At 48.4% G+C, this 11,959-nt stretch overlaps 1 protein-coding gene across 3 annotated transcripts in view; it reads right to left on the reverse strand.

The window, feature by feature from the left end:
• Positions 1–11,119, reverse strand: part of GPATCH8 (G-patch domain containing 8) — a 49,964-nt gene extending 38,845 nt beyond the window's left edge. For 2 of the 3 annotated variants that reach the window (XM_034070064.1, XM_034070065.1), the window contains exon 1: positions 11,029–11,046. Coding sequence is in view for 1 of the 3 variants with exons in the window: in XM_005141612.3 (XP_005141669.2) it covers positions 11,029–11,073 (45 nt within the window). In the remaining 2 variants the exon portion in view is untranslated. Of the gene's footprint in view, positions 1–11,028 lie in introns of all 3 variants that reach the window. The other variant, XM_005141612.3, reaches the window with a different exon arrangement.
• Between the last annotated feature and the right edge of the window lie 840 nt (positions 11,120–11,959).

The following is an 11,959-nucleotide window of genomic DNA, read 5'->3' on the forward strand; positions in this document are numbered from 1 at the left end:
ACCTAGACTGCTCTTCAGCTATCAATACTTAAATCATAAAGGAAAACCTGCCCTTCCACCATCAAGGAGCTGCCATGGAAAAGAGGACAATTCAGCATCACCCTGAGGTCAGGTTTATGAGCCTGTTCAGCATGATGGCATCTAAAGCAGGGGAAAATGGTTCTCACTTCCAGGGCCATTGCAAACAGAGATGGGACTGCAGGCAGCCCAGCCTGTCCCTTTGCTTCCTCACCCCTGGAGCTTGCCAAGGAGTGAGTTGGGGGGAATTTCATCTGGTTTCCTTCTTTTCCAGTCTTTCAACCTGGCCCATCAAATTGATCCATTTCTGTTCTGCTGAATCTCAAGCCAATGGATCAGAAGAAGACAAAGTACTGAATGTAACATTTAAATCTAACAATTCATTAAATCCTAGATGTTGAATCTGTTGAGAATAAATTACACTTTTGAGGAGCTCAAGCCATAAGCACAGACCACATTCTAATAGGATTTTAATCTGCATCTTCTGCAGACTCTGAGTGATGCTTTGCTCTTCAGAGGAAACCTCTGGGTGAAAAGAAGAATTCAATCCCTACAAAATTGATACCAAGCCTTAAAATACCAGCTGTGTTAAACCCAGCACTAACCAAAACCTACTTCCAAACCTTCTTCTCCATGACTATTACAGAGACACAGTAAAACCGTGGCCCTGCTAGCTAATGACAGAGTTTCCTCCTACTGACATGGACCAGGATTTCAGGATTGAACACAGCACCCTTCTCCCAGCCATCCTCTGCCCCTCCATCTTCAAGCTGCCTGCACCAGGCTTTCTCACTTCTGCCTTGTAAAACAAGAAGTGTTGCACTGCTCATATGACTTTCTTACAGATGCCACCTCCATTCTAGAATAACAGAGCAAATACAATAAGAGGCTTCCATCCACTTGAGCACCATGCACTGCCATCACTCAATGAGACAGCAAGTGCTCCAGTGCTGGGTGCTTCATTACAAAATTCAATATATTTTACTACTCAGATGAGAGGCAAGGACAAGCCCTCACCATCCAAACGCTCCTTCTTACCCGTTTCCTTGCTGCATTCACCACCAGGAGCAAACTGTCTGCATCCTGTAATTGTTTTTATGTAAAATCAGCTGAGCTTTGGCTAAGTACCCATTCTGGTTACTCACAGTCACATGCCCTCTCCTCTCTCCTCCACTTTCCCACTGCTTGATCTCTGCATGAAGTTCTGCCAAACCTTCAGTCTTAGAGCCCTCACACATTTAACCAGGGAGTTCTAAACACAGCATGTGAAAACTAACAAAAGCTGCCTCCGTGCAGCGCTTCAGACCTTGTTCTCCCTTACTTGGGTTGTAAATACTTCAGAGCTCTGGCCCGACAAATGCCATTTGGTCCGAGATTAAACATTGTGGAGTCACTGCGTTTTCTGAAGTAATTCATGTTAAATAGGCAAGGGGGAAGGAAATTGCTGCTGCTATCTCACTTGCAAGGTCCCGAACACTGCAGCAGTGAAACCCAGTCAGTGTAATTTAATATAAAAAGAACTTCATCACTATTTCCTCCCAAACTCTTTAGTGGAAAGAACTGTTGCCAATAAATTACTCCCCGCAACTAAAATGGTTTGTTCATTTCAGCCCATTTATCATCAGGGTAAGTTTACTATCACAGAATTAAGCCTCTCCTCTACAGGAGGCACCTTTTAATGAAAGTGTGCAAAGACAAGGCATCTAATGACATAGATATTACTGGGAGGCGGGGAGAAACAACACCCTTTAAAAGCACCTTCACATCCCTGGCAGTGTTCAAGGCCAGGCTGGACTGGGCATGGCACAACCTGCTCTAGCAGAAGGTGTCCCTGCCCATGATAAGGGTTTGTAACCGGATGGCCTCTAAGGTCCCCTCCAACCAAAACCAGTCATGGTTCTACAATGATCCTATAAACTGCAAGGCAGAAGGAAAACATGACCTCTCCTTCCCTTCTGCTCTCCAGAAGGGTGTACCTAATCCCAGACCTGAGCAGTGCAGTTCTAAGTCACCTACAGCATCATCAACACAAGGAGGGAAGAACCATGAGCCTCTTCAACTGCTTCAAGGCCATTAGAGCTCCCTGGGTACTAATTACCAGACTGCTCTTTGCAGTCTCTCCAAGAACAGAGGATATTAAGATGTCAACATGCAGAATACATGCCATATAGTGCACATTCCTGATGGGAATTAGTGGTTTCTTTTATGAACAGCCCAAAGTTATGCGTGTATTATTTCACCAGAACAGTCAGACTGCATTTCAGGAGCCAGACCAAACCCTGAAACACAGCTCTCATGTGGAGATGGGAGAAAACTACAACAAAGGAGTAGCATAATGGAGATGTGAAAGCAATGGCTTCCTTTCAGAATGCCTTCATTCAGCTGTCCTTTCAGCTACTGCTCAACAAGAGAGCTCAGTTACACCGACAGGATTATTAATATGAAAGAAGATGATGTTAAGTTACAAAATGCAACAGAAGGCAGATGTGAAGAGCTAGAACAAGGATACATGGGGAAATGCTGCCTGCTCCCCAAGTCACAGGGATGGACAACACTTTCACTGGTGTGAATGAAGTAAAATAGACAAAGCCTCTGGCATAAACCCCTGTGCCTCAGAGCACAAACGCCAGTGATGACTGGGAGGGAACATGCAGAATGCAGTTGGTGAGATACCAAAGCAGAAACAATCTGGTTATGTCCACACCGAGGTTCAGGCCCAGCTCAGGAAGGTGCACAGCAACACTGGCTCCTGTGGCTATATGGAAAGTCATTCTGCAGAAGAGCCTCACTGTGCTCCCCAATTCCTTAACTGCACTGGAAAAGAGCACAGCGTGCTCATGACTGCTCAACTGCACTTACGAACATCACGTGCTCCCTAGATATTAAAAAATTAGTTTTACACTGATAGAAAATCAGGAAAAAACTAAAAAAAAAATAAAAATCATGCTGCATTTACTTTAGAAAATGGAATTTTAAACTCCCAAAGCAAATCAGCAGTCTGGTGCATCTGCTATTTATCCATCAATACAATCAATAAACCGTCAACTCCCCAGAAGATTAAGTCAAGCCATAAAATGTGGGGTTGTTACCCACAAGTGCTATTTTAAAACATTTAACCAAACCCACTCCCAGCCCTGAAAGCTCTGAAGGCATTTGGCTGCACACCATCAGCTGAGACACTTGCAACATCTACAAAGAGGAATGAGCACCCACAAGAAAGGCCATTTTCTGGTGCAGATGAAGACAGGGCAGACACACTGGCTACAGCGCATGGCCTGTTACCCAGTGTCTGCTCTGGCATCCCCTGCAGCCAGCCCAGGATGGATGAGCAGATCCAAGGTCTCACCAGTCCAACACAGGAAACCAAAGCAGCACCTGAACCCAAGTGAGCAGATGCTACCTCTCCAAACTCCTCACTGCCTGCACACATATGGCAGGATCAAGGAAAAAAACCCTCAGTGATTCCAGAAATAAATATCCCCTTAAATGCGACATTTTCTTTTCTAAAGGAGACTGTGCAGTTCCAAGACCTCTGGGAGGAGCAGGCACATCAGCATCCATCAGCTTTTCCTGAACATGGCTCCTAGGACAACTCCACAAGTGCCCTGAACCCAGGCAGACAGATACAGAAATCACTCCACAAGGATCTGACAGAGCACCAGGTTCTTGCCTAACCCAGAGATTAGGAATTTCAACAAACCACAATCAGTATTCATCTCATGTTGCATTTTGCACCTAGTTATCTTTAAAACCTTCCTGGCTCAGTCAGCAGTTACCAGAGCTGCCAGTTCTGCAGAGCCCTGAGCTCAGGCCCCCACACACCACCTGACAGTGATACAGACCATCAAGTGCAGCTATAGTTACACATGGGACAGAGGCAGGAGAAGAAAAGCCAACACCAGGCAAAGGTCAAGTGTGAAGGGTCTAAGTGACAAGGTCTGCTAGAACTACCTCTTATTTTGTTTATTTGTGGGGCTCCGTCAACAACATCCTCACTAACCCCACCTGTAAACTCCAGCCAGAGATGGGAGAGGGAAGGGGTTAACCTCAAATGCAGCTCACCATCACTAATCAACTGTTTGTTACACACAATCAAAACACAAGGGGTTTATCATTTCTCTGCAGGATCCACACTGCACTGTGTGCGCTGACTGCAAATCTCCAGCAGTAATTTATGCTGCCCTTTTCAGCTAAGCAGGACCTGATGACTCCATAGGATGGAAGATCTCCAAAGCGTAACTGATGCAGACAACCATGCTGATGGTTAGAAATCCATCCAGACAATTCAAAAACAACTCCAGGAGAGTGTAGCTTGGGAGTGTTTCCTGAATATTCATTATGTACCCAGAAGAAAACTCATTTTTAAGACCAAGATGTACTTTGAAATGCCTCCATCCAACCCTGCTCACACTGGAAGCACTCCTGGGTCAGTTTAAAGGATGTGTGGTTTCTCGAAACTATAAAAAGACGCTTTGTACTAGTACCTGAAAGCCTTTGTTAATGCTTCCCAGAATAAAGTCATCCCTTTTCCTGTTGTTCCCTGTAGTGACGAAAAAAAACCACCCAGTTATCCTTTCCTAGGAATGCAGAGGTAAAGCACTCAAACCAAGGGGAGCTCACAGCCTGCCATCTGCTCTAAATCCCCATCCCAGCGCCTTCCCTTAAATAAGCCATGCAGATGGAGGAGCAGGGACACTGCACATCTGCAACCCCTCCAAAACAGCTTCATGTTTACAGTCAACACCTCAGGAAAGCTGCCACAAAACCTCATTGCAGGCAAACACACACAGCAATTATCCTGAGAATACTTAACCTGGAAATCCTCTCCAGTCAATACAACAGAAGCAATCACTCACCTTTGGGTTTGAATTTAACCTGGCACCTTTTGAAAGAAGCACCTTGTAATTACTCACTGAGAAGCTGATGGCACCTTTTGTTTACCAAACTGAAAGTTAATTTTGATGGCAAAATTCTACAGTGAAGTCCAAAAACACCGAAAAACCCCATGCCAGACCACATGTAAACCTACTAGTCAAGAACTTGAAACGAGTAAAATGTGCACAGAAATACCCAGAGCTGTCCAACTAAAACCACGTTCTCCAGTTGAGAGATAAACAGCTTGTACAAAGTAGTAGAAGCCAGAGGCAGGGCCCTCCTTCGCTGTGCTTTGCATACTTTGGCACCAAACGAGAACAATTTAATGTCTTTCAGATTCCTCCTGCTGTTACCAGTGCCAGCAAGAAACTGTTTCAGCACACGAGGGACTGCTGAGCTCTTCAGCACTTCCAGCAGCCCCACCGAAGAGCGCCAGCATCGCTCTCACACTCCGTTTTCTCTCAGCCATTTCTTAACATACCTCACTAGGGAAGATGCTGCAGCTTTCAGCACACGTATCCTCATGACTAACAAGGACTTTCAAACTCAGAATCACAGACTGGGCACAGTACTTCTCCTCAGGGCTGCTGCATCAGTCTCTGCCAGCCTGTGTTTGTGCTGGGGACTGTCACGACCCAAGCACAGGCCCTTGCATTTGGCCTTGTTCAGCCCCATGACGTTCACACAGTCCTACCTCTCCAGCCTGTCCAGGCCCCGCTAGATCCAATCTCTTCCCTCCAGCACATCAATCATACACAGGAGATACAGAAATGCTGGAGGTTATGTCCACACCGAGGCTGAAAACACCCTGCTGAGACATTAATCATTTTATATCCTTGGTATCATTTACATACTACCACAAACTTCCAAGCTTTCATTGTCCAGTCTTCTTTTTTTTTTCCTTAATATGGCATTTACTTGAGAAAGGATTGTTTCTAAGCCAAAATGTCACAGAAAACCTCCCTCAGGAGCACACTGACTGATCCAAACTAACTCATTCCACCAGCCTTGGTACCACCCAACATTTTTATCAGTGACTAGAAGGGAAATAGAGCAACTGCTGACTCTGTTTGCAGATCATGAAGCCCAACAAACAGTAAGCAACAATGTGGGCAAGGTGTTTGTACAGAACAATGTGACCCTGCCAGGTGGCCTGAACTCACTAGCACAGAGTCTGTTTTCCTCCCAGAGCCTGTACAAACAGCCCAGCAGCACAAGCTGCACCCAAGAAGGCAGGAGGAATCCCAGTTAAAACCTCTTCCAGCAGTACAGTAGCAAAAAGGATAAAAACCAGCAGTGCAAGGGCGTGTAACGAAGGAACAGCAAGTAAGAATAAAGCAGTAAAAGAGATCTTTATCTCTGTACATTATACAGGCTATTCCAGACTCTATGCAAGTCTTCCAGTCACAAAAGTAATTTAAAATGACCCTCTGCAGTCTCTGGCAGCACAGAGGAAAGCCACCAACTTCCTTTGCTGCATATCCTATGAGCAGGCCCAGCCTCTTGAAGTATACAAAAATCAAATACATGTGCCTGAGGCAGCACCTAAGAAACAAAGTGAAGTTGAAGCCACCAACAATACACACCATTGAAAAGACAGATGTGGAAGCTCCAGATACCCAGTACACTAAGCTGCTTGGGAACAAACCTGAGCCCTGCCAGTTAAAAGCATCAAATCCCCATGCCAGCAGCAGTCAGCTCAACCGGCTGGCAGCAGCTGGTCTGTGCTGGAATCATAGATCAGCCAGGACCAGCAACATGCTCCCTGTGCTCTTCAAATTCTTTGGGGAGTTAAGAAACAAACACCTATCTTCTTGGCATAAGCAAACCCCCCAAAACTGAATGTTTTTTCAACCCAGTTTAGAAACCCCAGCACTGGGATTGATGGAAGTGTTCTTCTGTTATAGAGACTATACAACAAACTAAAAAACCAAGAGAGAACAGTTTGTGTTACGTATGGCTAATGATACAAGGAAGTGCATTCATGTAGGAGGGAGAAATTATTATACCTATATACACATATGGCTGGTAATATTTCTGCTTCAACAATGAAAAGGAGAAAGCTAGAGCAAGAAAACATGCTCTCCACATCTGCGAGTAGCTAGGAGCTCCACTGGATTTCTGTGCTATGGAGACACCCACAGTGTTCATTCTTGGAGTTCAGTACAGTTAATCTAGAGGCTAAAATCACTGCAGTTACAAAAATAACACTAAAAAGTAGTATTACTTATTGCAGCAGTTTCATGTATTCACACAGCTTTCAGTAACGCTTCTAAAACACTGTGAGCACTGTCGACAGCTATCGTTCATCCCTCCTGGATGTTACAGTTGTTCCCAAGTCTGTGCAGTGGGGAAGCCAGTCAGTCAATCACAGAGACAGCAGAGGCACCCAGTGACAGACACCCACGACAATAAGCACTACACTACTGTAACTGAAGGATGAAGCTTGTCAGCAGCCCACTCCAAAATAACCCCTCTTTGCAATGGAAAATGGAAAAAGGTTGGGATTTATCCGGGTAAGGTGTCCAGCAGACTTAACTTGCCATTTCAGAGCCTACAGGGAGAAAAGAGAAGGAAGGTCACCAATATCCTCCCTCCTTTGGTAACTCATCTCAGTGCCTGAAGCCTCCCAGGCAAACTGCTGTGCTACATGGGTCAGGGAAGATAAAGTATTAATGGACAGAGCAAAGCAAAACGCCTTTCACTGAGGCTGCCCTCAAGTTCAGCACATGCAAAACACAGTCAAAAACAGGGGCATGCCCTTGAGTTCTTCTAAGATTTGAGAGCATGCAGCAAAGAGAGGATCTACAACCTCTGTGCAGCTTCTAAAGCTACACAACAAAAACAAGACACTCCTATAAAAAACCCCAAAAAGCTGCTTAACGACCTCACTGCGGTAATATCCTCCAATGCCATTTCCTGCTCCTTTGGCACTTCCAACTTTCAAGCCATCCACTCTGAGGCTCCTTCCACCCTACCACAGAGAAGACTTGGAATCATTTCAGAGTATGTAATCCTCCTCTCCCTCCACAGCATGATCTTTAAATCCTCCAGATAAATGATCTTCTTACCCTTGCACTAGCTGCTCTTTTCCATAGGGTTACTTGCAATCCCCTGAGAGTGTCTCCATTCCCTCTGCTGCTTTCATTACACCCAGAACATCACTTCGGCTGCAGCCCAAGGTCCCCCACTCTCCCTAATTCCACCAATCCTCAGATGATCCCTCTGCTCAACAACCTGTCTCCCCATTGCCATTTTATGCACTTCAGACCATTCACACCTCTTTTTCTTGGCTGGTTTAGGTCCCTTCCTTCCTTCCTTTCAGTGCTGTATGTTTCCACTCCTGCCTTCCAAATCACCCTGAGCTTCCTTTAGTCCATCACAGGAGAGGGGAGAAAAGCCCTCAGGAGCTCTCTTGCCTTTAATCCCTTTCCCTCCAGCATTTCAGAAGCTCAGAAACCTGACTATCACCTCTCCTAACCCTCCCCTGCTAACCTCACCTCTGCCCTGCCCACACCGACGCTCCACTCATGCTTCTGCCAAACTAATCCTCCCAAACACAGAATCTTTCCTGTTTCTTTCCAAAAAGAAGGCTGACAACCATACAGAGCACTCTAAACCACTGTATTTTCATCCAGTGACTCTTCCATTAACCACATCACCAATCCCAAGGCATCTGCCTTTCTTCCAAACAGCTAAAAGGTTCCTGACCTTTTGTTTCTCTTCCTCTCACACATCCTTTTACTCCATCAAGATCACAAGGAGGAAAGAATCCAAGAAGGAAATCAGAGGGATCTCTGCAGCCTCCCTCACCACATCCATCCCTGCTTTGAGCAGTGTAATTTTAAATCTCCCTTTTGCCATGCCTACCTGGGGCTCACCAGACCAGCAGCAGCACAGGGGCATGTTCAGTCATACTCAAGTCAAAGGATGAAAATTTCACCTGCTGAAGCTTACATTCCAACTGTTAGGAACTGCCTGAGGAAGGGGCCTTAACACTGACAGAAACACTCCCACAAAGAGAGCCTGCATTTAAATTTGTGACTTCACACTAACACAGTGTCTTATTTTTGCTGTAGTTTTGAGAGCAGGATTTCAGAGGGATGAGCAAAAGCTGCATGCTGAAGGCGTATTTTTACCAACACTTAGCAACGGTCAGAGCACAGCTTTCACAGTGGACCTGCAAGCACTGGGCATATCCAACCGGTTCCTTTATTCCAAACCAGTGTCCTATCTCAAGTGACCTCCATCTCAGTATAGAGAAAAAGCAAAAATCTTCTCTGAAAGTGCTTTTGATGAAGAGGAAAAAATAAGGTTGAGAACGCCTTCCTCCAGCAAAAACTGCCAGCCTAACCAATTGCCAGGGATACATTCACAGGCTCTTGGGCTCCCACCAGTTCACTGCAACCTTACCCAAGAGACACCTGGGCCAGTCTCCCTTTAATCGGCTCTTTCCTAACTCATGATTTCACATTCAGTCCTCTGCAACCCTTAAGCAACTCCAAGCTGTTCTCCCAGAGGACAGGTTCCACTTTTCCCTCAAACGAAGCTTTAACATACAAAACAAAATGTCTTCTCCCTGGCAAATGTTCAGGAAGGAGAGAAAGGAAAAATTACCCTGCTGCAAAAACAAACCCTACCTTTTCCTTTGGTGCCCTACTCTGGGGGAAAGCCAGTGAAACCCCAGTATGGGGCACAGACAGTCTCAATTCAAAGCAGTGCCCTTTCTTAGAGTCAAGGGAAAAGAGGGTTGTGACAGGGTTGTTGTTTTTGAGCATGCTCAACAGCTCTTAAGATTGGAGCCCTGATTCCTCTCTGACATCACTACACATTCTCCCTGCATGACCAATGCAGTGACACAGTAACAGGTTTAGCTGCTACTATCATTTATTTTCTTGCAAAGAGGTTGCCCCACAAAGGGAGAAGATGGACAAGGAGCAAAAGGTACAGGTGAAGGAGCTGCGCAATGCACAGACCTCACTGGTTGCTTGGCTATACCCTGCAGTACCTGACCTGGTTTGGGTTCTTCATTCTCTCCCCTCCTCTCCCAAAGGAAAGTATTATGAGAAACATACTTTCAGACCCAGGATCTGGCTCCACTTCCTGAAACAGGAACTTCGAAAGCAAATCAGACTAGTTACATAGTAATTCCGACTCATCTCTTCATTTAACAAAAAGCACAATCCAAACCAGCCTCGGTGGTTAGGGCTGTTTTAGAAAGCTGTACCTAGATAAGGTAATGCAAAGAAGGCAGCCAAACACAGGTATCTGTGTCCTCATTCTAACATAGTTGAATGACAACTTACGAAGCTTACACCCCCAGACATCCACAAGGAACAACGTAAGTGAACGACTACTGGATGTCCTGGCTGCTTTCAAGATCACAACTTAATGCCCCATTAAGTATAATTACGCAAGCGCTGCAACTATTAGGAACGCTCCCGTATCTCTGGATGGAAAGCAGGAGTCGGAGTGGAAAGCACTGTTCCAACTGCGGGCTCCTGAAACAAGGACGACCCAGAAAAGCTCATCAATAGCTCTTCTCGAGCTGCGGTTGTTCTTTTGTTTTTCTTTCTGACCTCGAGACTCTCGGGCTGAAGTCGGAAAACAAAATGTCATTGTTCAGCCTTAATGAGACAACGTTTATTTCCCCGTTGTTTATTTAAATCCCCTTTAAAACGCGAACAGCGGCGCTAATTACGGCGAAACACTCATGTTTTCTTCCGGGGGGGGCGGAGAAGGGTTTAGAAGGAAAAGGCGCTTCCCATTCCGAAGGAGCCGCTGGCAGCAGCCGGGACAGCCCTGGCGGGGCGCGGGCTCGGCTTGGGTCGGTGAACTCCGCCGCTCCCGCACAGCCCCGGCCTAAGGCAGCGCGAAGCCTCCAGGCCCGCGATCCCGCGCTGAGGGTCACTGCAGCGGGGCCACCCCCCGCAGGTCACCTTGGCAGCCGCTACCGGCCCCTCGCTCGCCCCTTTGTGCCGCTACCCGCCGCGGCGGAGCGCCGGGCCCGCGCACAAAGCCCCGGGGAGGGGACCGGGGGGGGGGCCCGGTGCGTGGCTGGAACCGGAGCGCTCCGGCCTGAAGGGACCGCAGCCAAGGCGGCAGGCGCGGGGCCCCGCCCGCCGCGGCCGTTACCTGGAAGTCCCTGTCCTCGTTGAAGCGGGAGAACCTGTCCGCCATTTTGCGCCGCCGCCGCCTCGCCTCAGCCCGGGCCGGCCCCGCGCCTCCGGACACCTCCCCTCAGCACCGCCCCCGCCGCGCCGGGCGGCCGAGCGCATGCGCAGGGCCGCAGCAGAGCCTGGCGGGGGGGGGGGGGCGCCGGGGGAGCGGAAGCAGAGCAGGACGGATGGGACCGGACGGGACCGGACCGGACCGGACCGGACCGGACGGGACCGGATGGGCTCACGCACCGCCGCCCGCACCGTTAAACCTCCGCACGGCTCCAGCCGGGTTCGGTGCACGCCACGCACTGCGCAGGCGTCAAGCCCCCCCTTATCTGCGCGCGCATCGTGTCTGCGCATGAGCAGAAGCGCCAAGGGGTGAGGGAGGGAGAGCTCAAACCCCGCTTCAGTATTCCCGCCCTCCCAGCATGAACCAATAGGATTGCTCGGCTTCTTGAGTGATGGCCGTGCCAGCCAATGGGAGCACGGGTGGAGCTGGTACCGGCTGAGGGCTGGACAGGAGCCAGCGTGTGTGCGGGCAGCGGAGGGTTCAGTCCTGGCCGGTCCCGGCACCGGGGTCAGGGCAGTGACTGTGCCCCTGCACTGGGCACTGCTGAGGCCTCACCTCGAATCCTGTGTTCAGCTCTGGGGCCCTCACTGCAAGAGAGGCATTGAGGGGCTGGAGTGGGGCCAGAGAAGGGCAATGGAGCTGGGGCAGGGCCTGCAGCACAAGAGAGATGGGGAAGGGCTGAGGGAGCTGGGGGGTTCAGATGGAGAAGAGAAGGCTCAGGGGGGACCTGATGGCTCCCTCCAAGTGCCTGCCAGGAGGATGGAGCCAGGAGGGGCTGGGCTCTGCTCCCAAGGAACAAGGGATGGGACAAGAGGAACCGGCCTCAAGCTGCACC

The sequence above is a fragment of the Melopsittacus undulatus genome, chromosome 17 (assembly GCF_012275295.1).
Source record: "Melopsittacus undulatus isolate bMelUnd1 chromosome 17, bMelUnd1.mat.Z, whole genome shotgun sequence".
NCBI classification, from domain to species: Eukaryota; Metazoa; Chordata; class Aves; order Psittaciformes; family Psittaculidae; genus Melopsittacus; species Melopsittacus undulatus.